We start from the raw sequence: 27,497 nt of genomic DNA, 5'->3' as shown, positions 1-27,497 counted from the left end.
GCATGATGGAATGTACCTCTTAATCTGTTAGCCTCTACATTAGTGGCACAACAGTGGATTTTCTCTGTCACCATAGGGGGATTCCCAGTGGTTATGTGATGTATTTGCATAATGCATGCTGGGTTTTGTGCTGAAAGAAACTGATGGATGAAAACACAAAAAGGATAAAATTGCGAATTCTGTCAAACTGATGAGGCTGAGGGATACAGAGGTGCCCAACAAAATACTACATTACATGTCTTATGTCGTATAATATAAGGCCAGAATTCCCCTATTAATAATGCAATAAAGGGAAAACTATGAGTCTATAAATAAACTTATTTGTTTGTAAATACACAGCATATTAATCTACCGTTGCTTTATAACCTAATAATAAACCCACCAGAGAAGAATGTGATGTTAACTTACTGGCAGATATTTTGTTTGGTTGCAGTTGTGCTCATGAAAAATGAAGAAAAAAATTACAATTCACATAATTCATTATTCATGATTTGACCCATTACAGTGTTGTCTCAATTTGATGCATTTTCAATAGAGCAAAATAAGGAGTGACTGAAAATGTGCCTCATATTAATATGTTAACATTTACATTTTCAGTTTATTATAGCATGTAACATTATAAACGTACAATATCTAAAACAAAAACTGTCCTTTATAGTGTCCCAATCTAATGCTCATGCTACAGGTGAATGTTAGCCCAAAGCTAACATATTAGCCACAGGCTAACATGCTAGTCGAGATACAGTGATGCAATGGAATACAGTTCAATACAATATGAAATATTCCTAGTGTACATGTTACAAATAACCAGGATAATGGACTAAAATACAGCTGTTATCCCATATTAATTTTCTTAGTATGTTGTTTATGTGACCATTTAAAGAGCTCATATCACAGAAAACCAAATTTTCCTTGCTTTCTTGAAGTAAACAAGTGTGTTAAAGTCTTAAAGTGTACCGTTCACTTCCCAGTCCATACAGTCCATATATGGAAATTAAACTGCACAAACAGCCCATTTGGAATTCATTGTTTTTGTGATGTCACAAAAACAACACAATTAAATATATCCACCTATTCAGCCTACAGCAATGTAGTGTCCTCCATTGATACTGAAGTTATAAGGAGTGTTTCAGCCTGGACTGCTCTTTAAATGAAGCACAATACATGTCAGCCAATCAGAACAGAGCTCAATTATGTATATCCGTCTTAAAGGCACAGTAACTAAAGCAGCCTGTTTAATTCTGAGAGATAAAAAAATATTGGAAAACGGTCATTAAAAGTGAATTATGCCTGTTTTTGGTACATAAAACCACACAAATGTTGTAAAAAGACCAATAGAGTACGAGACAAATGTAAGATATGTGCCGTTTAAATAAACTGTCAGAATCAGATAATGATTGTGTTATTGTGCATATCAGCACATTTAATATTATTTGACATCATTTCAGTTCAGTTGTGTCACTTGTTTTCATTTCTTCATGAAACGAAATTGATCTGATTTTCTCTTTTTCTGCTGTAACCTTGAATTTAGATAGCATCATTAAGCAATACATATTCATGCTTCAAATCTAAATAGGGCTGTGGGCAAATCTAATTGTATTTAATCATCTGAGGGGGCTGTGCTCTGTTGGATGATGATGATGTTGATGATGATGGTGATGATGATGCATCAGACCTATTCACTCCACCTTTAGATCAGCACGACTGTTTTGTCTTCCCTTCAGCAAGTTCACTTTCGCGCAGCTCCTATTAATCTGCCGTTTGCATACCCTCGCAGTACGGCTCTTGCTCTGGAAAGTGTACGGCTGCTCATTTTCTCCAAGGGCGTTGTTGATGAGGTCCTTATAAGCTGCATCTCAAAGTGTTTATTAGCATGCTAAACTCCTCTTCCTGCCGCCGAATCCTCAATCAGGCCTTCGGGGTCCTCCGTCATCCCAGGATGCATCACTCGCTGTTTGGTGGTTATTATGGGGAATTAAGGGCAGCTGACTAACAACTGACAATTCCACTACTTTCAGCACACAGCACTGATTTGTCCATAGCTGTAGTTGCAGAAGTTGTTGACAGATTGACCAAGTGACACATGATTATGATGATGATGATTATATTATTTTTTTAGTGTAATATTGAGATGTGTTATTAGCCACACTTTGCTTTTAAGGCTTTTCCATGATTATTTTGTAGCACTGAACATTTATTAATACTCATTATATTATAATGAGTCATAATATTCCTGCTCTGTAGGCACTATCCTAACATTAGCTGCCATAACCTTTGCTCTGTGTTTAGAGCCTATCAGATCTCTGTATCTGTTGAGAAGGTGGGGCCCTGACCTTCAGTCAGTGACATCAATTGGCTTGATGACCAGTGACAACAAACAAACAACAAGAAAATTATTAATCATTCACTCTTTTTGTCAATACAGAGCAATAATGTGGAGGCCCAGCCGATGCCTATACCACCTATAGCTGGCGCCGGCGTTTCAAATACATTTCCATTCGATTTCTGTTCAGTGTTGACGAGTTCAAGTCTGCACTTGACTTTTTTCTGAAAAAATCGGAGCAATCAGGATTTCAGTGCTTCCGCTGTTTATCAGCGGTCTGTCCCGCTTCAGTGTTCCTGTAGTGTTTATTGTGACATATAAAGGCAGAAAACAGCAGGGTCTGTGTGAGTCATGATTGTTTTACATTTTTGGAATGACACAACAGGTCCAGGGTTCCTCTCTAAAACAAAGCAAACGTGCGTCAGTGCGCAGTAATTACCAATGCATCACATCCTCTCCTTTCACGTGGGCTTCACAGTGACTCAGATCTGAGGTATGCATGCAGTCGTATTTGTATGTGTGTTTGTTTATTTGTTCATTTGTTTGTTTTGCTGCATTTTCAGGGCAAAAATAGTCTGGGCTTCATAAAGTCCTTTTTTTCCTAAAACCACACACTATATGTACAAACGTACTGGGACATCTACACATTACACCTACAGGAGCGTTTATGACATCTCATTCTAAATCCATAGGCATTAATATGGAGTTGGTCCCCTTTTGCAGCTATAACAGCTTCCACTGTTCTGGGAAGCTTTCACCAAGATTTTGTCTGTGGGAATTTTTGCTCATTCATCCTAAAGAGCATTTGTGAGGTCAGACACTGATGTTGGACGAGAGGGCCTGGCTCACAATCTCTGTTCTAGTTCATCCTAAAGGTGTTTGATGGGGTTGAGGTCAGGGCTTTGTGAGGGCCAGTCAAGTTCTTCCACACCAAACTCACCCAGCCATGTCTTTTGTTTTGTGCACCAGGGCTCAGTCATGCTAGAACAGAAAAGGGCCTTTTCTAAACTGTTCCCACAAAGTTGGAAGCATACAATACCAAAATGTCTTGGTCTGCTGCAGCATTAAGATTTCCCTTCACTGGAACTAAGGGTTCTTGGCCAACCGCTGAAAAACAACCCCATATCATTATTCCCCCTCCACCAAACTTTACAGTTGGAAAAATGCAGTCAGGCAGGTAACGTTCTCCTGGCATTCACCAAATCCACACTCGTCCATCAGACTGCCAGATAGAAAAGCATGATTCATCACTACACAGAATACGTGTCCACTGCTCCAGAGTCCAGTGGTGTTGTGCTTTACACTACTCCATCCAACGCTGGGCATTGTGTTTGGTGATGTAAGGCTTGCATGCAGCTGCTTGGCCATTGAAACCCATGCCATGAAGCTCCTGGTACACAGTGTTTGTGTTAATCAGTATTAAGTATTAAGTATATTCAGTAGTTAATAAGTCTGTTAAGTATAAACTCAAGTTCAAGACCAAGGGTTTCTATGGGTGCCTGAGTAGATGCCTGTTTAATTTGAAATTAGTCTGAAAAGTCAGGTTTCACAACCCATAAATCAAATGGTGAAACCAAACTAGTACAGTTTTGATAACTGAAATAGGCAGTTAAAAGCTTTCATAACACTTGATAACTATATTTAACATATAAAATGCATGTAGATGTAATTGCAAATATAAATGCAGATGTAAAAATGTAAATCATGTCCTTTTTTAATAGGGTGTTTAAAAATTGTTAACTCGTAAACCTTATTTATCATTGACCCATACATATGTATATGTATATATATATATATATATATATATATATATATATATATATATATATATATATATATATGGGTCAATGATAAATATATTTATGAGGGGCATATGTATAACACCTAGTCCAGACATGGTACAAAAACAGACTTCTCTCTGTGTGTGTGTGGTGGTGAGAGAGAGAGAGAGAGCCTGACACTGCACACTCTCCCTCTCACAGCGGAATTCTCCACACACAATGGAGGCCCTGTGAGTCAGCACACTTAAGATGAAGGGAAAAAAGAACATTTTTGAGGTTTTTATTATTGTTTACTTGAATTGGGTTCGACTTGATTCTTGGAACAAAGCAGGGAAAATTGTAACATGACACCAGCCGGAGTGAGTGATGTTTGAAAAGACGTGTGCCGCCGCTGCCTCTCTCGCTCAGCCTCCGCTGACATGACATTTCCATACTGTGCCTTTTTTCCCACACTTTATTTCACACTTTAGAGGAGATGCTTATCACAGCTTATCTTCAAAGCTGTCGTGTGGGTGGAATAATTGCACGGGGGTTGTTTCGTAATAAACACGTTCGGTCCTGTCAGTTGCTCTGTTTCCTGCTGTAGAACCGACTACTTTATGTAATGTTAACATACTCATAACCAGAGCTGGGTTAAATATTCAGTCATGCCTCTTATTATCTAGAAGAAAAGTCAGTTACAGCTTTAAAAATAAAGGTGCTTTCCGGGTTCTTTGGAATGATATAGAAGAACCACCTTTTGTTCTCCACAGAACTTTTTTAAATGGATGGTTCCTTAGAATAATACTCTAATCTCTCTATAGAAGAGCCATTATTGGTTCCCTTTGACTTCTGTTATACACTGTATGTCCAAAGGTTTGTAGACTCCTGCTCTTTCAGCACTTCTTCTTAAATCAAGGGTATTAATAGGGAGTTTGTCCACTGCAGTACCAGTCTCTACTCTTATGGGAAGGCTATACACATTCAGCCACAAGAGCATTAGTGAGGTCAAGTACTGACGTTGGATGGTCAGTTCTGGATCACTCCTACTCCCGAAGGTATAGGATGGAGCTCCATCACTTCAGAGAATGCAGTTCCACTGCTCCACAGCCCCAATGCTGGGGGGCTTCATATGCTTGGCATTGGACATGGTGACTTCAGGCTCATGTGCAGCTGCTCCAGAGTGCCCAGATCTATTAGCACTGCTTTTCTATGGATTATATATGCTGTATATGTACCTGTATCAGCAATAGGGCAACTTAAAGTAGCTGAATTGACCAATTAGAAGTAGCGTCTGGATACTTTTGGGCATACCTTGTGTATTTTGAGTTAACTGGCTTTCTGCTCTTTTATTAAGTACAAGGAAACTTTTTTGCAAACTATTGTCTGTTGAAGTCGACCACATGCTACAGAGGTGTCAGTTAATGATTAGGTTGAATATTCATGGCTGTGGTATATTCAGTAACTTTTTATGGTACACTCTTAAAGGATGGTTCTTCAAGGGCTCTTTAGTAAAGAAAATTGAACCATAAACACTCAACATTTGCATGATTAAAGGGTTTATGGCATTGTGAAATGGTTCCTCAGACTGATGAAGAATCTGTTGTATATGGTTCTATATGGAACCTTTTTGAAAAGGGTTCAATACAGCACCAAACGTGATTCTCCTATTGTTACAATGTCAAGGCAATGTAGCAGAACCCTTGCTCGTGCTATATAGAACCCATTTTCAAAAAGGTTCTACATAGAACAATCTCCATTCATCTGAAGAGCCCTTTTATGATGCAAAGAACCCTGAAAGAATCATGCAAGGGGTTTTTTGAGTGTTCATGGTTCTATAGAACCAGTATCTTTACTGAAGAACCCTTGAAGAACCATCTTTTCTATGAGTGTAGGCAGTGTTCATAAGGCTACGAAACACCTACATAAGCTCATCATACCAGCTGACAAAAGCATTTATAATGGCTTTTTCCAAATGACGTTACCTGTTGTAAAGGCTCTTTTGTCAGCGCTGATATCGAGTTGACATAACACCTGTTTCTGTGTTGTTGACTTTTTCTGACACTGGGTTATGTCATGAGACTTTTTTGGGTAAGATGACATAACACGTTACAACAACTGACTCTGAAGCTTAGTGTGACGTGCTGCTAGTGATGTGAGATGTGAGCTTACATCTTATGTTATAAAACTCACTTTAGCTGAGGGTTACAGAAAACACTTATTCTTGTTCTATCAGATTCGGCAAGCTATGTTGCCTACTGAAATAAGTGTTCATAAATATTTATATAGGTCTATAGTAGTATGGCAGTGAAGAAGGGCTTATATATATGTTTCGTTGCCTTATGAATGCTGCCTATTTTGCTATGAAGGTTACATTTGCCAATTTTGATCAAAGTTAGCTAAAGTAGTCTTTATGACAGATGACACCTATTGGAATAAACATTTATGTAGGGTTATGTCAGTTGTCATGACAAGCTTAAGTAGGTGTCATGTAGTTTTATGAACAGCAACCTACAGTAAAGTGTTACCCAGTTAAGTGCTACTGAGTATTCCTTTAAGGGACCATTGAAAGGTTATTAAGGCAATTCCCAGGCTTATTGCATCATGAGGCTGATTATTCAGTAACCACGTAGGATACAGTGCAAATTGGCTGAACTGTTGTTAAGTTACAGAAGTGAGGAATGGATTTTTTTTTTACTATTTAAAAAGAAATTCCACAATTTTTTTACAGTTTCTGCATAATTTGATCATTGAGATTTAAGCAAAGTCATTGATTTGAAATTATTTATTGTACAGAAACTTACTGACTCTGATTTCTTTACAGTGGTGGTGATGGAAGCCAGTGGTCAGGGTGTCAGTGACCCAAATATAGTCATTTTATTTACGATGCAAAACCACCAGTGAAGCTACACCTGTTTGGGTTTTTATGTGAATTGTTCAGAATAGAAAAACAGTGGTAAATGTGAACCAAAATTTTTTTTGGTACTGATTTACCTCATAATGACCTGAAAATTATATTTTAGGCAAAGAACTTCTCAAAAGTGTTGTGAAACAATGTCTCAGGCAGCATATTCATAGCCATTTCATGTTCCATGCAGGACCTTTTAAAGGCATTAAACTCTTCAGACGTCTGGTTCCTATCACCACCACTGTGAACAGACTCTGACTTGATAAGTTTCTCTAGAACTGTGCATTTCACATCAAACCACTCTGAATGACTTTGTTTGCATCTCAAGGGTTTAATTCTGTGAAATTTTGAAAATTTGGTGTAATGGGTTAAGAGAGTATTTAAAATATTCTGACCCTTTTTTCTCTCTCTCTTTCTCTCTCTCGCCCTCTACCTACAGATTTCCCGGAACTTGGGCAAAATGTACAGCGAGATGATATTTGTGAACGGCTTTGTGCATTGTGACCCCCACCCCGGTAACGTGCTGGTGAGAAAGTGCCCGAAAAGCAATAAGACGGAAATTGTTTTACTCGATCACGGCTTGTATCAGGTGAGACATCGGCTGGGCTCGAGCCGCAAAAGCAAATACATCACATATTACACTCCATTATTCACCCGCTGCCTCTCAGGTCATGCCTGCTCTCAGGCCTGCCCGCGCCGCGGCACCGTAAAAGCATTTCATTAGAGACGACCTGCAGCTCTGCTGTGTGTTTTAGGACGGCACTCCTACACATTCACACATACACATGCACTCACAACAGCGAAGCTCGGCCACATCCATTTCCCAGGCCTCTGCAGGATGTGTGGGAGCCGTAAATGCATTCATGAAGATAATTTGGTGATAAATATGCACTTCTGATGCCCGCGTATAAAAGAAGAGAGCGTTGGAGAGCTGTTCTACTCGTTCAGCCCATAATGGAACCAATTTGCAAGTAATGACTTCAGAGTTTAGTGCGGCTTGGCCCAGAATGTTAATTCCTGGCTGTAGTGTTATTTTTGTTCGCAGCCAGCATGTTCTCCTTACTATACGTTGTAGCCATATTAATTAAAGTGTTGAAGTTGTAAAGTGGTGCTATCCTCTAGCTGCATGTTAATGATGCATGTCTCTTTGGCTCTCTCTTTCTCTTTATCTCTCTCTCTCTCTCTCTCTCTCTCTCACTCTCTCTCTGTAGTAAATTTGCAGGCTGTTTACTTATTACAAGCCCTCTGTAAACCACTGAAGAAGCCACAGCTAACAAGCTCACTGGGACTGCCTGCCTTATTATTGTCATTGCGCTGAAGGCCACATTCAGTTTGCATTACATACAGTTGTAAGCAAAAGTTTGAACACTCCTGGTCAAATTATATTGATTTGCTAAGTGAAAATAAATGAACAGATCCTAATGAACACATCATCTACAGTGAACAAGCATATTTTTTCGGCATATTTTAATGGACAATTTCTATTTATTTGCTGAGTTTAACTAGGCCCAAAGTTTTATTACACACTTCTATAACCTAAGAATAGCTCCATTAGTTTGCATTAAAGTCCCTGTAGTTACTGAATAAAAAGCCTTTGTATGAATGGATTGTTAAGGGGTTAACGTATAAGAAAATAATGTGCCATTACTTTTGCACAGGCCACACTTTATTTTATTTTTTTCCAATATGTCAACCTCAGCAAATAAACAGTAATTGTGCTTTATTTTTTTTTTACATTTTACTTAGATAATCAGTGAAATGTTTAATTTGACCAACCAAACTTTTGCATGTGACTAAATATTTAGATGCAGTTATATAAATGCATAATTCATTATACATTGTTTGCACACAGTTTGCATTCAGTATACAGGTTCTAACATTTTTGGTTTTGTTTTGATGTTAAAACAATGTACAGCAATAACTTTTCATCAAACTCAAATTATAGTAACATATGTCCTTTTCTACTTACAAACATGAATGAGGAATGGACTGAATGTCTAGAATCTGCATATTTGATTGAATCACTCCACTCATTTCAGTGAGATCAGTGAGTGAAAATAGTTAGAAAATGGAAAGTGGGGCACATGCACCCTGGAGGGTTAACAAGGCTTGGTCTAATCTCACCACTACAAATAAATTACCAATTTCTTTTCATGTAGAAGCACTACAATAATATTCCAAATCAGTTTGACCGCTGTTCTGACCGTATAAGTCATAAAGCAGCCTTTCTGAACAGCTTCATCATCTCCTGTTCCTTTCTCTGCTCACAGTGTCTCTATATGTGCCCCTGTCCAAGGTGCTGAACCAGGACTTCCGCATGGACTACTGCAGACTGTGGCAGAGTCTGATAAAAGGGGACATGAAGGGCATAGAACGGTACAGCAGGCGTCTGGGGGCTGGAGACCTGTACCCGCTGTTTGCCTGCGTCTTAACTGCCCGCTCCTGGACCTCGGTCAGCACTGGAATCAGCCAGACTCCTGTCACTCACACTGAGGTACTGCTCTCTTTCTGCACATACATACGCTCCCCTACAAAAAGTTTGGGGACGCTAGCTTTTTAAAATGTATTTAACACAAATAAACTTCTTATTGCATATTAAAGGTTAAGCACTCACTCATCAAATAAGCAGCTTGTCCTCCTGGGTCACAGGGGGTGCTGGAGCCCGTCCCAGCACTCTCTGAGCGGAAGGCAGGAAACACCCTGGACAGGTCACCAATCCATCATAGGGCAGACACACACAGTCACACACACATGATATAGGTTTAATATTAGTAATATGTGATAATAATTATTGTTGTGATGTCAGCACTCTTCAACATTTAAACTTTTCAGATGTTTAAACCCCTTTTGGGGCTGAAAGAGTTTCCATATGTGCTTCAAGCAATGGCAAAAGAAAACGGTGAAATTATTGCTGATTATTATTTAGGAAACACCTGCTTTTCATACTAAGGTAGGAACTTTGATGAACATGAAGCTGAAAATTAAAGCTAAACATACCCTTCTGAATGTTTATAATTCATTTTTACGTAACCATCTTCCAACCTACCTTTATCTCTTAAAATGCTGTTACTGTACCTTTAAAATTGATCAATGCAAATAATTTCTTTTTTGATTGGCTGGCCTGTCTAGTGCCTCATTCAAGGAGCAGCCCAGGCTAAAATACGCCTTTCATATTCATTGTTAATTGGCAGGGTTAAACTGTGGTAGATACTATAGGCAAATAAAGTACATTGGTTTTTGTTACATCACAAAAACAGTGTATTCAATACATGCAGCATATTTTTCAAATATATGTTGTTTGGACTGTGCTACTTTTTAAAATTAGCTATGTTTACATACTACATACTTTTATTGCTAAAAAAGCAAATCAAGTTTCAATAATATCTATCCTTTAACAAAACCTTTGCAGGTTGTCTTACGTTAACAAAACTTTGCTTAAAAAAATTAAAACTAACAATAAAATCAAAAACTCAAAAGAAGCCAAATTGTTCCCAAACTTTTGATGATCTTGTAGCCTTATACACCGTTACTCTCCCCACAGCCTGTACAGGGTACTATGAACTACTTCTGGACAGCCCCTGCTCTTAATGGCTCAAAAGCTGCAGCAGCTGCTGCACATTTTATCATGTAGACAAACAAAGCCCACCTGTTTGAGTTGTGCCAGAGCTGCACACCTGGGTGCCCAGGTGGGTGTCCTGTTGGCCTGCTGGCCTGCTGGTCAGAGCAGTCGTGTATGAGCAGCGCTGGGCTTGTTGTGGGGTGGTTATGGAGCTCTAAAGGCTCAGGGCAGGGCCAGGACCTGGCTCTCTCCCCACAGCCGGAGCTGCCCTCTGTGGGGGAGGCCAGGCCATCTGTGGAGTGTCAGGGACATTTATTTATACATCCGTTACATAAGCCTTAACTGCACTCAGCACGGCACGCTGACTGCAAGCACTTCACATCACTTATGGACAGCTTAGCATCAAGCACCAGGCCCCAAACATACAGCTAGTTATAAAAACACATAGAAAGGGCTAAAAGAAGAGGGAACTGAAGATTTCTGCATTAGAAATTTCTCACAACAAGCTGTTGTTTGAAAATGATGACATAAAAACGATAATTTATAATATAATTTAAAGATAATTTTGCCTTACAACCTCTGAAAAGCACTTATTGTTAGAAAACCTGACTTTTGGCTGACTTGCTTTCCAATTCTGATTTCTGATGCACTTCGTCAGGCTGGATATCATTTGCGATGAATGAAAAATCAGAAACCATATAAAAAATATCTGGGATTTTAAACATGTTGTTTACTGTGTTATATTTTCATTTATTGTTACACCAAAACTTACAAAGAGAAAAAGATGTAGACTTTTGTTTTCTTACACTTTTATGATGTTTTTAAAGTGCAGTTGTCCACATGAGCCAGCAAGTCCTCACTAGCATGCTAGCTAACTAAGAAAGTAGCTGTGGGCACCATTTTACTTTAAAATTTGTTTTATTATTTGAGAGTTGTAAGCTATATCTAATCAAACGTTTTCCCTCCAATTCTTCAGTGTGAAAAACAGATATTTTCATTGTTATGTAAAACACTCATGGACTCAAAGAAGTGATCGTCATCGTTTGCCCTCTCTACTCTCAGAGGCAGTTGTTTTCCATTTGTGATGAAGTCCTATCTGCTCTTACCTGACTGGCCAAACCAAATGCGGTGGCCACACTTATGTGCATTATATTGAAATTTGCTGAGCATTTTTTTACCGCATGGCGAATCAGATTTTGCCGCACTACAACCCATTATGCACCGCACAATGCAGCAGAGCTCTCCATTGAAATGAATAGAAGGCAACAAGGCAAAGATGCACATGAATGCATACCGCTACAGCCGAATAGGTCCTCGGCTGACTCTTTTGGCCAGTTTTTATTAGCCTTTTTTTAAACCCCATGGCCGATATTTTCTGGAACTGCTGTTTTAGGTTTGTGATTGACAAAGAATTTTTTAATCGCTATAAATAACATCAATCAGATAAAGTGCTACATTGAAAGTTCAGCTCAATTGTGCAAAATTATGCAACAGTGTTTTGGTTCAGGTGTAGCTCCAGCATGCAAATACAGTGTGAGTCCACTTACCTACCTCACATTATTGGTCATAACTTTGCAGCCCAGATCGTCCCAAATGAAAATAATTATTTGGACCAAATGTCTATGAAAGGACAGAAAAATAGAGATGATAGATTATTTTTGTATGGCTTAAACATATGGCTGCTATAAAAAAAACTGCATAAAGTGAAAAAAAAACAAAAATGAGAATATTTTATATCACAATTTCCAACAGAAGTTAGAAAACTTAACTTTGGCATTTGTTCTATACTTTAAAGTACCAAGATTAAATGATACATTGTGACATTTGAATATTTCTGCATTAAAATCTCTGGTTTAAAAACATAATAGAATTTTAATAGATAATAATAGAAATAAAAATAATAATAGACATAGAATTTTGCATTACATTTTCTGACATCCGCTTACATTTTTTAAGGAAAAAAAGACTTTTAGCTGTTCTATGCTTTCACTTGCTTAGCATCCTTAGCAAGTGCCAGGCTTGAATGATATGACTAGCTATAAAAGCACAAATGAAAGGACATTTTTATAACAAAAAGTCTGACTACTGATTATTATTAGAAAACAAACTTTTTGGCTACTTTTATATTTTCACTTGCTTAGCATTAGGCTTGAAATATACAGCTAGCAATAAAAATACATATGAATAGAATATTTCCACATCAAAATATCTGACAACCAGTTAATGTTTTCAAAACATGGCTTTTGGCTATTCATCTACTAGGCTTGAAACATATGACTACTATAAAAAATACATAAAAGCACCCAACTAGTATTAGAAAACTTGACTTTCCGCTGTTTTGCATTGCTTGACATTCTTAACGTCAGGTACCTGGTTTTAAACCTATTGAAAAAAGAACATGTGTCTCCATTTTTTTATGATTTTTATTTTTCTGCATCATTTGAGTGCAGCAGCTGTCCGTTACATTGTATCATTTCATGATAATTGGACCAATAGAAATGGTCCAAAATTGGTGGGAATAAAATCTCATTACTAGTCACTATTTTGGAGATTTTTTGGTCAGTTTGGCCAGCTGTAAAAACATGAGTGATGGAAAAAAAGAGGGAATGGAATATTTCTCCATCAAAATTTCAGGTGGCTTCTTGGCTTTTTTGCTGTGCTTTCATTCCCTAAAGTGGCAATCCTGTCTATTGTTAACATGCTAAGGTTATTTAGTCAGTTTGCTCTTTTTGGTGTGCAACGTTTTGAGAGCTCTTTTCTGCAGGTGGCCTTTATTTGTGGTTTCATTACCCAGAAGGCTTTGCGGAGATAATTACGGCCTGGTCTGTGGTTCCTGGTGCAGGGTGTGCTTTTAACTGAGCTGCTTTACTCCCCCCCTCGTAGCAGTTTGGCTTTCTCCAGCAGAACGCAGCGTCTTCTCGGTAGCACGCTCACCCCCTCCCTTCCACTCCATCAAATTACCAGGATGTTTTGAAGTAGTCTGGTCTCAGATAATTACAGGCAATTATAAAGGCTGTTTCCAAATGTACAGCTGTGACATTCGCAAAAAGGGAGGCTGTCTCATTTGCATAAGAAAGCAGAGATAAGAGCATATTGTATTGCGCATGCAGGGAAACGGGCGTTAAAAACACAACAGGAAAAGAAAAGAGCCCAGCGCGTCCTCAGTGTGTGTGACACACACGTTCTTCATGGTGGAACATGGAGCTGGAGGATGTAGTTCATATCTGTGTTTATGAAATAAAGCACAGACTCAGCTCTGGGGTGTCAGAGTTGTCGTCAGTGGTGGCACTGACGACCGTGTCTCCTGTTTGGTTTACTTGCATCATCTCTTCTTCCATCATGTCCTTCATCAGCTTCTCCTCCCTTTTCATCTTTCTTCTTCCTCTTCTTCTTCTTCTTCTTCTTCTTCTAATTCTTCTAATTCTTCTTCTCTGTCTTCTGCTACTTTTTTGTTCATCTTCTTTTTCTTCTTCTTTTTCTTTTTTTCCTCTTATTCTTCTTCTGTTACTTTGTAAATTCTTCTTCTTCTTCTGTTCTTCTCTTCTTCTTCTTCCTCTTCTGTTCTTCTACTTCTTCTTTTCTTTTTCTGTTCTTCTTCTTCTTCTGTTTTTTTTCTTCTTCTTTTCTTCTTCTGTTACTTTGTAAATTCTTCTTCTGTTCTTCTTCTTCATCTTCTTCATTTTCTTCCTCTTCTTCTTCTTTTCTTATTCTTCTTCTTCCATTTTCATCTTTTGTTTCTTTGTAAATTCTTCTTCTTCTTCTTCTTCTTCTTCTTCTTCTTATTCTTCTTCTTGTTTCCTGGCCTGTATGACTTTTTCAGCAGAAAACCTTAATCTAATCTCTTCAAATGGCCTTTTTTGTTTTTAAATTTGCTTAAATTCTAAATTCCTAGAATTTTAGGTTGAATATTTGTACTTTCTGTACTTTATATGCACTACAACCATCATCTCACTCACGTTCATTGCTTTTGGAAACTTCCTTCAACACACACACACACACACACACATGCACAGGTGTGTTGAGTCTTGTTTGGCTGTGTCCACATGGATCACTTTAAAGGCCAGTTTGAGCAGATGGGGGCATCATTTTGTGGCGGTAGACAGTTAGCTGACACCTGGCTGTGGTGACCTCTCCTTCAGTCACATTTCCACTCTGTGAGTCCAGGTTTCACTGCTGGAGCCCATTCACCAGCCAGACTGACCACATAACCAGCACAGTCTAGTGTGTCTAAAGGGGCATTTTGTACATGCTGCATGCAGGAGTAACAGGTCTGTAAATCTCACAGCAATTCAGTTTGAATACGATTCTTTAGAAAAATAATTAGATTTCATCACAATTTTTTTATTATTTTGGTGTGATTTTTTTTAACGTGCACAGAAAACAGAAAATATGTGAGCAAATGAGGAGCTGTTCACACAGGTCACCAAGCTTTATGTTTTCAGCACATTTATTTTCAAGAAGTTTCTATATTTCAGCAAAACCAAAGCACTTTTCTAATTTAACAAAATGAGTTCATATACAGAATAGATGCAGTACAATTGCAACCTTCAAATCAATTAATCACGATGCATTTTTACTTTAATTGTTAACCCAAACATTTCTGAATTGTTCTGTGAAGTTGCTTTCACTGAGTGCATAGAGTTGAGTCTTACTTGGTCACTTTACATGCACTTCATCACTTTTTCTCAAAATCTTCCTTAGCGCAGCGGCGGCGGAGACTTCAGATGAAGAGATGAATTATGACGCATTAATGTGAGACGCATAAGGAACTAATTAAAGTGCTTCAGAAAGCCTTTATTATCAGAGGGAGACTAATTAATGTGATCATGTGCGGCAAGCAAACGTTTTAAAGCAAATGACATGTTAAATGAACGTTACTCTTCAGCTAATTTGGCTGCCTCTTGGACGTTGCACAACTGCTGAAAGAAGTTTGCTCAGTTTGTTGGGTTCGTCACTCAGTGGGTGTCACTCGTGAGCCTTCTTTTTAGCGTTAGTGGGCTATATTTAAGGTTCCTTTTCTTAAAGCGTGGACCAAATAGTGGAATAATGCAAACTCTACGTGAAAAAGGACTTTCAATCACAAATACAATGGCAGCTACACTGGTGAGTCATATTAGTTTGAATGCCTATTAACAGCATGTGTCAGCTTTGAAAGCAGCCTGACAATCAGAACTTTGATATGTGAGTTTTCAAAGCAACGTGAGGCAACTGACAGAGTTCCAGAGCCACAGTGCATGAATTGCATAATTCTTCAAGTGGAGCAGTCTCGAAAACCACAGCAACAAACAGCTGAATGCAAAGTTTGAAGACCCCAGTCTAATTACGTTCTGTTGCTTTTCTAAGTGAAAATAAGCTAACAGAGAATACACTTAAATATGGCATTTCCTGTAGATTTTAGAGCATAGTTTCTATTTCTTTATCATATTGGAAAAAATTAAATATAAAATATAAAACTTTTGCACAGACCATATTTTCCCAATATATTAAATTCAGCAAATAAATAGTATCTGTGCATTAAAATCTACAGAAGTGTGTTTTCTGTACACTGTTAGAAATAAAGGTTCTGTGCAGACACATTTTTCATCCATCAAGGTACAAACAATGTAAATGTTCCCTCAAAGGTACAACAGTGGTTTTAAGGTCTGATTGTGAACCTTAAATAAGTTTTTCCAGGTGAAAAGTACATATTTGTACCTTTTCATAACCCAGTGATTTAAAACAGAACAGTAAAATAAAAAGCCTGGAGACGAGACGGGGTGTGTGGAGTCAGTACAGCTTATAAAATATAATTTCAATGGATTATGGTACAGTTATGTTCCCTGACTAAAGGTACTGAGATGTACCCTTGAGGGTCCCACCCCAGTGACAAGAGGAGTACTGCCCCAGTGACAGTTTAGTACCTTTATTTCTGAGAGTGAGTTGAATGTGTTAACTTATTTTCACACAACATGTCATTTGACCAGGGTGCCTGTGTACCTGACTGTACCTGTGTCGTTCAGTGTTCCCTTTACTCTAAGCTGGTGGAACTATTTTTTTGGTGGATGAATTTGCCAATTTTAAAAATATATATGTAAAACAACATTCAAGTGATCTTTCCTTATTTCTTCACTTTGGCTTTGTTCACACAGCAGCTAAAAGTGGCCTAAATCTGATCTTTTTCTTCATAAGTGACACAGATGTGTTCTGTGTGTCAGTATGAACAGCAAAAAACACACTGAATCTGACATTTTCAGTTCATTTTCAGTTGAGCCGCTTTCATATGTGATACTGACATCTGATGCATATCTGATCTGCGGCAGTGTGACTCAGTCTGAACAGCCAGATCGGAATTCATGGACTTTTACATCAGTCCATCTCGACATTCGTCATAAATTCGCTGCTGAGACTCATAAACATTTAGGCTGATGTTTCTGTACCAAAAAATTGGATGAGATTTGTCCAAAACCGTCCGTGTTTGAAGAGATTTTGAAAGAAATGGCCGAACGCGGCCGTAGGAGAACGAGGCTGCAGCGTCAAAGAAAAGTTCAAAGTCTGAAAGCAAAGTTTAAAGAATCCGAGGACACAAACCAAAGAAGTGACCGCGCCCTTTTTACAGCGAGCTCGAACACGTTGTGGATGATGAGCCCAGCTTTCAGTCAGTGAGGCTTCATGATTGCTGCTGTGATGCTGGTCAAGATGAAACTGAAACCTCCGGGAGTGACTGGCGTTTGTTGGCGGTCATGATTGTTTACCTCTGGGTGAGCCACGTAAAGCAACGTGAAACATTGTTCTTTTCATTGTTCTGTGCATGTGGGTCAGTTTAGGAGCTGATCTGTTCAGACTAATGTCGCATAGAGATCACATTTAAAAGATATTAAGAACAGCCAAACCAAAAAATTGGATTTGGTGAGAAAATCAGATTTGGGCCACTTTTACCTGCTGTGTGAACCTTTGAGAAACCGTTAACAGTTTAAACAAACTCTCGCATTCTGTTGCTTAAGTATCATCTCAGCCAATCATATTACTCGTCTCATGCATGTTAACAGCCATGATAAGTGCAGCAGCTAAACATGAAAATGGATCACTTGATGCAGCCAGAGAGCCACAGGAGACTGAGGGTGCTTGTTCATGAGGTGCAGGCCTAACATGAGCAAATATTTGCCTCATTCTCTTTGTAATATTGCTTTCCATTACTGTTAAACCATAGAGAATTAGATGGAGACAGTGCATTCACCAGAAATTAGCAGTCAAAATTGACTGTATGTGCAGTAGGAGACAAGAGAAAGAGCCCATCTGTGCCTTTTGTTCAGCCCAGCACTGTAAATTCTATAGAGCGTGTGTTTCTCTTTCTGTGTATCAGATTAGGGTGGAGCTAGTTAGGACACATTATATGCAGCTTTCAGTTAAACAGGTTGCTGAGCTCCATCATAAAGGATGCGTCTATGAAAATTGAGGAATAACTTCCTTGGTAATCATAAATTTGATTATCAAACATACTTTTTTCATGGCCTGCTGGAACTGCTGCTCATTTCTATCACACATTTTGCTGGTAAAATCACCAGACTATCAGGATTTGCTGGGTTTAGATGCTGTACTGAAATTTCACTGAAAAGAAGTTTTCAGAGTTCTTATCACAGTGATTTAATATTTTTGCCTCTCCTTGCGCTCCCTCATTTCCATGAAGCTCTTTTTGGTTAAGTATGCTCTAAATAATCAAGGTCTGTAGTAATGTGACATTAAAGGATTCAGTGTTTTGACTTTAAAACTTAAGTCACTGTCTTAACATTGAATGCAAAGATTTTTGCCAATCCGATTGAATTCATTCCTATTATAGATGAAGACTGAGGTGTTTATATGTTCACTCTACTCAACAATCTGATGGAAAATCTCTGTTTACATGCTCAGTACGAGTAATCAGATCCAAAGTTATGTGCATGGTAAAAGAGTAACAGTGCAGACGTTACCATGACAATGAGCATCACGTGGGTCCAGTCAGAGTGAGATGAGCAGCAGTGAGCAGTGCTTGTGTTTTTAATTACTTTAAAATGATGTCAGACTCAGGAAAACGTCCTTCACATGTCCTTATTAAAGAAGGCCGAGAGGAAGACGTCGTGTTCTGAGACACATAAACTGGACGTCCGTCCCACCGCCGTCTTTTAAAGATCAGAGCATAAACTTCGTCTCCTCTGCAGACCAGTTTCTGCTCCGCCATGTTGAACGTCATAAACTTCCGCTATGACGTGACGAACATGATCAGAACTTACTTAAACTTTCAGATAGGGAATGTAATCAGATACAGGCGTTTACATGGTTATTATTGTCTTATTTAACAGATTATTTACAGGATTACCCACCTCGTTCAGTCGGATAGAAATTGTCTGATAGAATGGCCTCAATCGGACGTATTCTATGCCAATTGAGTTATTAGTTGGATTATTAACGGATTATCAAGATGCATATAAGCGTGGCTATTGAATAGGTTGACCCCTTAAACTCTGAGACTTATTTTCAAATTAGAACGCAGTCTGGCTGAGTTATTGGTAAGTTATTGAAGTATGTAATGTAAGTTTGAACACTGGCCATTTAAGAGTGTAATCTCTAATATGTGCAAAGCTGTGTAGTTGTATACAAAAGTTTTGGCACCCCTGGCCAAATGACACATTTTGTTGGTTGTTCATAAGAAGAAAAAAAAAAGTAAATACAACCTCTGCAGAATTTTGTTTTTTTTTTTCTAATTCTGCTAATTTGATGTACATGTTCTTTATATTGGACTATCTTGAAAAAAATAAAAATGAGTAATTGAGGCATGTGCACAAGTTTGGACGCCATGCTAAGTCAGTGCTTAATAACACCTTGTCCACATATCACAGCTTGCAAATGCTTTTGTAGTCTTTCTGTTCTTGATTTGGGAACTTTCACCCACTCCTCCTTGCCGAACCCTTCCAGTTCTGTGATCTCCTTGGGCTGTCTTGCATGCGCAACATGTTTAAGATCTACCCACGGATCTTTAGTTAGGGGACCGTAAGGGCAATTTGAAAAACTTGAGCTTATGTTTCTTAAGTAGTACATGATGGATTTTGAAGTATGTTTGGGATCATTGTCCTGTAATAGAAGTCAGCTCTTCTGCTTCTACACTGGCTGTTACATTTGAAAAGTGAAAGCTGACTGTTTTTGTTTAAAGTCTTTAATCTAGAGTCCGAGTCGAGTATCAAGTCAGTCAGCAAGAGTCTCAAGTACAAATCAAGTCATTAACTTGAGTCCTCATGTCTGGTAAAGAGCACAAAACCTTGACCTAAACCTTGACTCTAATGCAGTAGAACAAAGCCAGTCATCTTCCACCCTTTTTCAATCAGTCTTTCATTCATTTTCCTTCACCTGAATGTGTTTACATTTGAGGAAAGAGAGAAGGATGCCTTCAACCCATGATATCTGTTACGAATGGTTGTGGATCCATAAAAGTACAGACATCCATCTCATGGGAGTCATTATGTCAGATGATTGCTCTGTGTGGTCAAATAACAGCCAATGAATATGAAGCCATTTCTGTAGCTATTCTTCTGGAAAAGTGAGCCAGTATTTCACTTCATAGAATTCAGGACATTGATGAGGCAAACTGTGGGTCGACTTTTTAGGGATTGGGTATTTACAGTACAGTATTTTGTCCACCCTGTTTATTTCTATGAAATTTTGTAGCTGTGATTGCATCACAGAATGCTGGGTTATCATTGCTTTAGCACCAAAAGCTTCAGTATCTCTCAGTGCCTCTCTCACCCTCTCTCTTCTCACCCTCTCTCTTTTTCTTTTTACCTTCCCTTTTTCTTTTTTTCTCTCTCTTCTTTTCTCTCACTCCCTTCTTTTCTTTAATTCTTCCTCTCCCTCCATTTCTCTCTCTCTCTCTCTCTCTCTCTCTCTCTCTCTCTCTCTCTCTCTCTCTCCCCCTCCTGTAGATTCTGTGCTGGCTGCACAGTCTGTATGGTCCAGAGGGGCAAAAAGGATTGGAAAGTAATCTGTTTGAAAGTCTTATGAACTCAAAGCCCTTTACTCACTCTGAGGAGCTAATACCTGTGCATATAGGATACGTGTCTGCATGTGTGCTTGTTTTTGTGCCGTTTCAGGACAAAATGTCCTGACTTTGTAGCACAACCTTCAAAGTTACTAATGCATATAGGTACTTAGTTACATATAGATATACTTATGTGTATAATGTGAAAATGGCTACCCTTTACTTATCTAATTTCCAGTCAAAATGGCCATTAAGTACAAACCCAGTTCCAAAAAAGTTGGGACAGTATGTGATTGTATTAAATGTATGTATTAAATTGAAAAAACAAAACCACAATACCTGTTTCCACAGTACATGTTTCCACTTCGCATCAATCCATTTCAGATGAGTTTGAGCCCAGAGATCTTGGCAGCGTTTCCATATAGCTTCATATATAGCTTCTTCATATATAGACATATAGCTTCCATTGTGCATATATATATATATATATATATATATATATATATATATATATATATATATATATATATATATATATAAACACACAGGACACATTATTATTACAAATTATTATTATCATTATTACATAGATACTTACATATATAATAGATATGGGATGTCTGTCTTGAAATTGACTAAAAACATGTCTGTGTGTGTGTGTGTGTGTGTGTGTGTGCTGGTAAACTAAAGAACTGAAATACAATAGTTCTCACTCTGAATCAGGTCTGGACATCTTTGCTGTTATATTGGTGTTTGTGTCTGTGAGAGAGAGAGAGCGGGAGGAAGAGAGAGCTGAAAGGAATGAATAATTTCTTTCTCCTTCATCCTCACAGATAAAACATCCATGGTGAAATTAGGCAGTGACTTAGATGAGCCAGGCTTTGTAGACATCAAATCCCAATAATGAGGGCCGGCAGCTGAGAGAGTGCGCCCAGATTTGGAGTTTGATTGACAGGGCATCTCACGGCCTCGCTCGCATTTATTACTAATGCTTTCAGCATCACCTTTTCAATTACAGACACTGTTTTGCCCTGCTGGGTGAGCGGAGCGCTGATTGGCTACGTGTACGGTGCGCGGCGAGAGGTAATTTGTGTCACTGCTTTTAGCTAGTCGTACAGTTTTTCAGTGCACTTTGCACTTATCCATATGCAGCAATGGAGGTGTCTCTACCCAGAGAGGCACAGTGGAGAAAATAGAGCAGTCAGAGATGAACAGAGAGCTGTGGAGTTAACAGAATTATACTCTTTCATGTTAAAATTCAACCAGATGAGAAGTTTTGCAAAAAAATTCAAATTCACACAATTTTTTTTTTTAACTCAAATGGAGATAATTTTTGTGTCACGTTTGGTGAAGTTTGCTTCTTTAGTTTTGCACTGAAGCTACGAGGCTAACAGAGCAATATATAGAAGTTGCTTAATGTAGACTGAGTTGAGTCATGAGTCACTGGGGTTTTTATCTAAGTTTTCTTTAGTAGAAAGTTTTAATTTAGTCTTGTTATTAGTTCCAGACATTTCTTTGTACAAAAGTATACCTCTACTAAAAATCGAATATGGCTTCAAATAACGAGCCTTTCTTTATAGAATAACCATCATTGAAGGACAGAACTAAGGCACCACACACATATTTAAAGGAAAGAGAAGACACAACTTGAAATAGCTAGTTAGTGAATAAGTGCCATCAAGTCAATTCTGACTCCTGGTGACCATATGCATAGTGTTTATCCAGAATATTCTGTCTTCTGTTTGGTCTATTCAGGCTTCTGAATGGCTGGTTCATGATTCCACAGATTTTATACATCCAACTTGTCTGACTGCGCTGTGCCAAGTGTAAAGTTTGGTGGAGGAGGGATGATGTTATGGGGTTGTTTTTCAGGGGTTGGTCTAGAACCCTTAGTTCCAGTGAAGTGAAATCTTAATGCTTCAGCAGGCCAAGACATTTTGGACCATTGAATGCTTCCAACTTTGTGGGAACAGTTTGTGGAAGACCCTTTTCTGTTCCAGCATGACTGAGCCCCAGTGCACAAAGCAGCTCCATAAAGGTGTGACTGGGTGAGTTTGGTGTGGAAGAGCTTGACTGGCCCTCACAGAGCCCTGACCTCAACCCCATCAAACACCTTTGGGATGAACTAGAACAGAGATTGTGAGCCAGGCCCTCTCGTCCAACATCAGTGTCTGACCTCACAAATGCTCTTTATGATGAATGGGCAAAAATTCCCACAGACACTCTCCAAACTCTTGGTGAAAGCTTCCCAGAAGAGTGGAAGCTGTTATAGCTGCAACGAGGGAACCAACTCCATATTAATGCCTATGGAGTTAGAATGGGATGTCATAAACGCTCCTGTAGGTGTATTGTGTAGATGTCCCAATACTTTTGTCCATATAGTGTATCTTTATGTATTAATGTCCCACACGCAGGCTCTAAAAGAAGGTCCGGCTCAGTGTTTGGCTCTCGGATGTGAAATCAACATTGTACTGATAAAGATATGGTGACAATAGAGGATAATTCACTTACATCCTCGAACAATACAGCCTTCACCAAGTTTTGACTGAGTTCTCTTTGTATAGTCTTTCCATCATCAGGTTCATCCACTCAGGGAAGAGGTCCCCACATAACAAAATGTTCTACCGCACATTGCATGCAATTACACATTTCTACCAGAGAGGTCTCTAAATCCCAGAGTCCTACATAATGTAGCTTTGAGTGCCCTCAGATTTTGTTAAGTAGTAAAGTCAAAGTAGCTACAGCCGTCCGTAGCCGGGAGTCCAAGAGAGCACAATTGGCCTTGCTCTCTCTGGGTGGGTAGGATGGCCCCTCCTTCTCCCCCCATCACCTAACGCGATGCTAGTCAGCGCAGGCGTCTGTTAGCTGACGTAACAGAACTGGCGGTTGGCGCTTTCCTCCGAGCGCGTTCGGCTGTCCAATGACGTTGGGTGAGCGGCAGTTCGAAAAGATGCGGTGACTGGCTTCACAGGTCTCGGAGGAAGCCTGTGTTAGCCTTCACCCTCCTAGTGTTGATAACATCGTGTGATTGTGGGAGTCTTAACTACCGGGTGGAATTGGCAACAACTAAATTGGGGAGATAATTGGGTTAAAATCCACATTCATGTATATAAAGTATGTCGTACAGTCAAAAGGTAAGCTGGAAATTATGTGAATTTGACTTTTGCCACTTTAATGTCTTTATTTTTCCAATAGTTCCAAGGAGAGCACATCAGGAGAGGAATGTTGTACAGGGTGGTTCAAAAAGATTCATCCAATTTCAAAATGATTTATTTTATGTATAAATCATTACGGAACAATGCAGTAAATTATGAATGGTTTAAATGAGCATAAAGTTTATTATGTAATTTTACAAGTGCTCAATATGAACCTCCTCCAGCTGTACAGACAACATCAACGCCATAGTCAAATTCACCCCATACTCGATTGAGCATGTCGGGTGTCGCTGCACTCACGGCTCTTTCAGTGCGATTTCAGAGATCATCCAGTGTTGTGGAACCAACGAGGAACGTTCTGAGCTGTTGGAGATTCATTGCAGATGAAAATCACGTTGCACAGTTACGATGGATTCACTCTTATTGAAGTGGAGAACGCAGAACGCTTTCTGCTCAGGGGTCTCATCTCCTCACAGACACAAGGGGGCCATCTTCCACTGACAGCCAGAAACTCTTTCAGTTGGTATGTGATTGGTTCCTAGGCGCCTCACGCTTGTAAAAATGTGGTGCTTTGAAATCAGATGAATCTTTTTGAATCACCCTGTATTTTAAAACAATTTTGCTTAAAAGGAAGCAGTTCATTTTTTCTTAAATTGTTGGAGAAAAACATTGCAGGGTGAGTGTCTATCTGTGAAATTAATGAATACACCTTAACATTGAGCATATTAGATCACTACCAAAACCAGGCCCTTCTGTTTTCTTGTTTGTTTTTCCCTTTTGATACCACCATTCACTCCAACTGTTCTTTTAATAAATAAATAAATAAATAAATGAACTGCACAGCGAAGGCGGAAGCACTCAAACATTTTGATAAACACACGCCATTAGTGTTGTAGGCAAAGTGAAGTGCTGGTCAATATGGGCCTGCCCTCTCGTTAGGGCGACAGTAGCAGGCGTCCTCAGATGAAAGGCCCAGCTCTCTCTCCATCAGACTCTCCGGCCTGCCTCTGCAATTATCTGCCAGTGCCTGCAGCCCCGGCCCCTAAAACCTCGGCCTTATTAGCCCTCCACAGGACTCTGTGTGCGGTGTGCTGAGTGCTGTGGATTACACCCCTCTGTGTGTGTGTGTGTGTGTGTGTGTGTGTGTGTGTGTGTGTGTGTGTGTGTGTGTGTGTGTGACATGCTGTCATTTCTCCAGCCTTTTAACTCCAGCCTGTCTGTCTGCCTGTCTGTCTGCCTGTCTGTCACTGTCCCTCTCTCACTATCTCTCTATTTGTCTCCATATCTTGCCTATCCTATACAGCAGCTACAGACGTATGGGCCATTATTAAAGTACCATGTAGTGAATGTTGCTCTATTGAAGGCCCATCTAGAGAAAAAGACTGCTAATCAGCATGTGACTGTAAATGTTCATGGGACCTTTTCCTCTTAAAGGGGTCCATATTCTACATTTGCTTGTATTTTATTTTTATCTTTGATGTCTACTTGGAACATTTGTATGGTTTTTGTACCAAAAATGGTCATAATTCATATTTACACAACCATTTTCCAACCTCCTTTACAGTAAAAAAGCTGTTTTGTTACCGTCACTCATATGGACAAAATCAGAATGTTTTTAAACCTAAAGGGTGGCTATTCTTCCGAGTGGATAACTTGCGTCCAGTCAGCATGGAAGCAGCTCAATTTACGGCACAATTTACAGTATAACATTGACCAAAACAGTGAAATCCTGTTTCGTTTTAAAGCTGTAATGTCAAATGTCCTCAAGTATGTAATGAATTTTAACTTGCTTTTCTTGTTTTCCAGTGTTCATGTTCCATAGTTCTGTAAATAATGTACACCAACACTGTCAATATCACTTTCTAACCACATGCTGACATGCCAACTTCACAGACCGCTCAATTCTGGGCCGTTATATCTAGTTATAGTGTTGATTGATTTGATCAGTTTTGATTGCTTTTGCACTTAACAATAGCAATATTCCTGCTCAAATGAGGAGTTAAGCATTGTCATGTCAGTTAGCCTGCACTGGAAAACTGTAAAAGTTTTCATTTCTGTTTTTTGATGACTAAAATTAATCTGAATGAATCTGTAAAGCACACAGAATATATTTTGATTCTCCCGAATCAATGAATTCAAAATTCAAAACATTTTTGTGACTTTTTGTCCACATGTGAACTGTATGGACCTGAACAGCACATTTTGAAACTTTGACAATGTTTACATGTTACTTCAAATCCCTTAATTTCAGAAAAGTGAGCTTTCTGTGAAATGGGCTCTTTAAATAAACCTTTTGTTAAAATAAGTAAAATTTATTTATGCCTTGATCAAAGCATGTTCAGATTTTGTGATTGAGCAGACCTGACCTGAGCTCTCTCTGATCTGTGTACATGCTTTGACTGGTAGTCTGTCCTGTGTAACCTTACTAGTCTTACTGAAGCATTTTTTGTTTGTTTGTTTATGCAGCAGCCGTGAGCTCAAGAAAGGCCATAAACCTACATAAACTTTTACAAAGGTTTATTTCATTAAGTGTCAGATGTCATTAAGGCCAACTTTTGTCCATTTTGATACCATTTCACCAGTTATAAGCCTTTATAAATGTACTAATATTTGCAAATATTAGGAGCTGTATTTTTATTGTCTTTATCTGTAATATATGCAAATAGGTTTATATTATTCACAAGATACTGTATATCATATTATGTTGTAACATGCTGAGGTCAGGTCGAGTTCTGTTGGCTTAAAAGTTCATTGAAACTTGCACTTTTGCATACAGTTGTGTACGTCTGTGTTCATTTCAACTGATCCATGGTAAATTCTTATTCAACACTGCAGTAAATTATTCTACGAGGATGTTATGCCTTCATTACATGCATGGCTAAATGGAGGGTAATCGGTCATTGCAGAGCTACTAAATGAACTGGAGTTATTGTAAGGAAAGGCAAAGAAAGACGAACAAAAATAATAATCTCTGTCTTGCAAGCGATGCAGTGTTCCGTTTTGTTTGTGCCGTGAATCAGGAACAAAAGTCAAGAACATTAGTGCTGCGCCGAAATGAATGCAATTTGCATTCATTGTGGCAGCGCAGCGCTTGTTTTGAGCTTGAATAGTGAGCTGCAATCACTGCTGCTGATGGACAGAGAGCGAGGAGAAAAAGAGAAAGCGAATGAGAAGTGAGGGAGACCGAAAAAAAATAGGAAATACACTGCAGAGCGCACTCTCTTCCCAATAAAGTGGAAAAATACACATGGTATCAGGCTGTCAGTCAGAAACTCCTCACTGTCTGGATAATGCCACACTCCTGTGTTCACTCGGCAAGACTGAGCCTTTCACTACCTTTCTGCTTACTCAGGGGAACAGCATTTGTTCAGGTTGGATTCAGTGTTCAACAACAACTCGGGTGATAATGAGAAGAATGAAAGGAATGAAGGTACTAAAAAGGTTCTATATCGTGTAACAATAGCAAAACTGTTTTTGGTGCAATATAGAAGCATTTTAAAAGGTCCTTTGGAAATATTATCAATAATAAAAAATAATGATAATAATAATAATAAGAAGAAGAAGAAGAGAGAAATTTTAGGGAAACATCTATTGGGGGTTCATTAAGGTCTTCTTTGTTTGGTAAAGCCTGAGTTATACACTTCTAAATAGTTCCTTCACTATATATTAACCTCTATTCATTATGATCTGTATTACATAATAAGATTTGTTCTGTGAAAATCAATAATAAGCGCCCTATTCATTGTAATAATGCTCAATAAACACTTTATTAAGACATCAATATGCAAAAGACTCAAAAGGGGAACCCAT

At 38.7% G+C, this 27,497-nt stretch overlaps 1 protein-coding gene across 1 annotated transcript in view; it reads left to right on the top strand.

Moving 5' to 3' along the window:
* Positions 1-27,497, top strand: part of adck1 (aarF domain containing kinase 1) — a 222,125-nt gene that overhangs the window by 161,314 nt on the left and 33,314 nt on the right. Inside the window, exons 8-9 of the mRNA XM_036593171.1 lie at positions 7,431-7,580; positions 9,288-9,485. Of these exons, the coding sequence (XP_036449064.1) occupies positions 7,431-7,580; positions 9,288-9,485 (348 nt within the window). The remainder of the gene's footprint in view (positions 1-7,430; positions 7,581-9,287; positions 9,486-27,497) is intronic.

The sequence above is a fragment of the Colossoma macropomum genome, unplaced genomic scaffold (genome assembly GCF_904425465.1).
Source record: "Colossoma macropomum unplaced genomic scaffold, Colossoma_macropomum, whole genome shotgun sequence".
Lineage (NCBI taxonomy): Eukaryota > Metazoa > Chordata > Actinopteri > Characiformes > Serrasalmidae > Colossoma > Colossoma macropomum.
The sequence above is the reverse complement of the archived record's forward strand: the minus strand, read 5'-3'. Positions and strand labels throughout refer to the sequence as shown.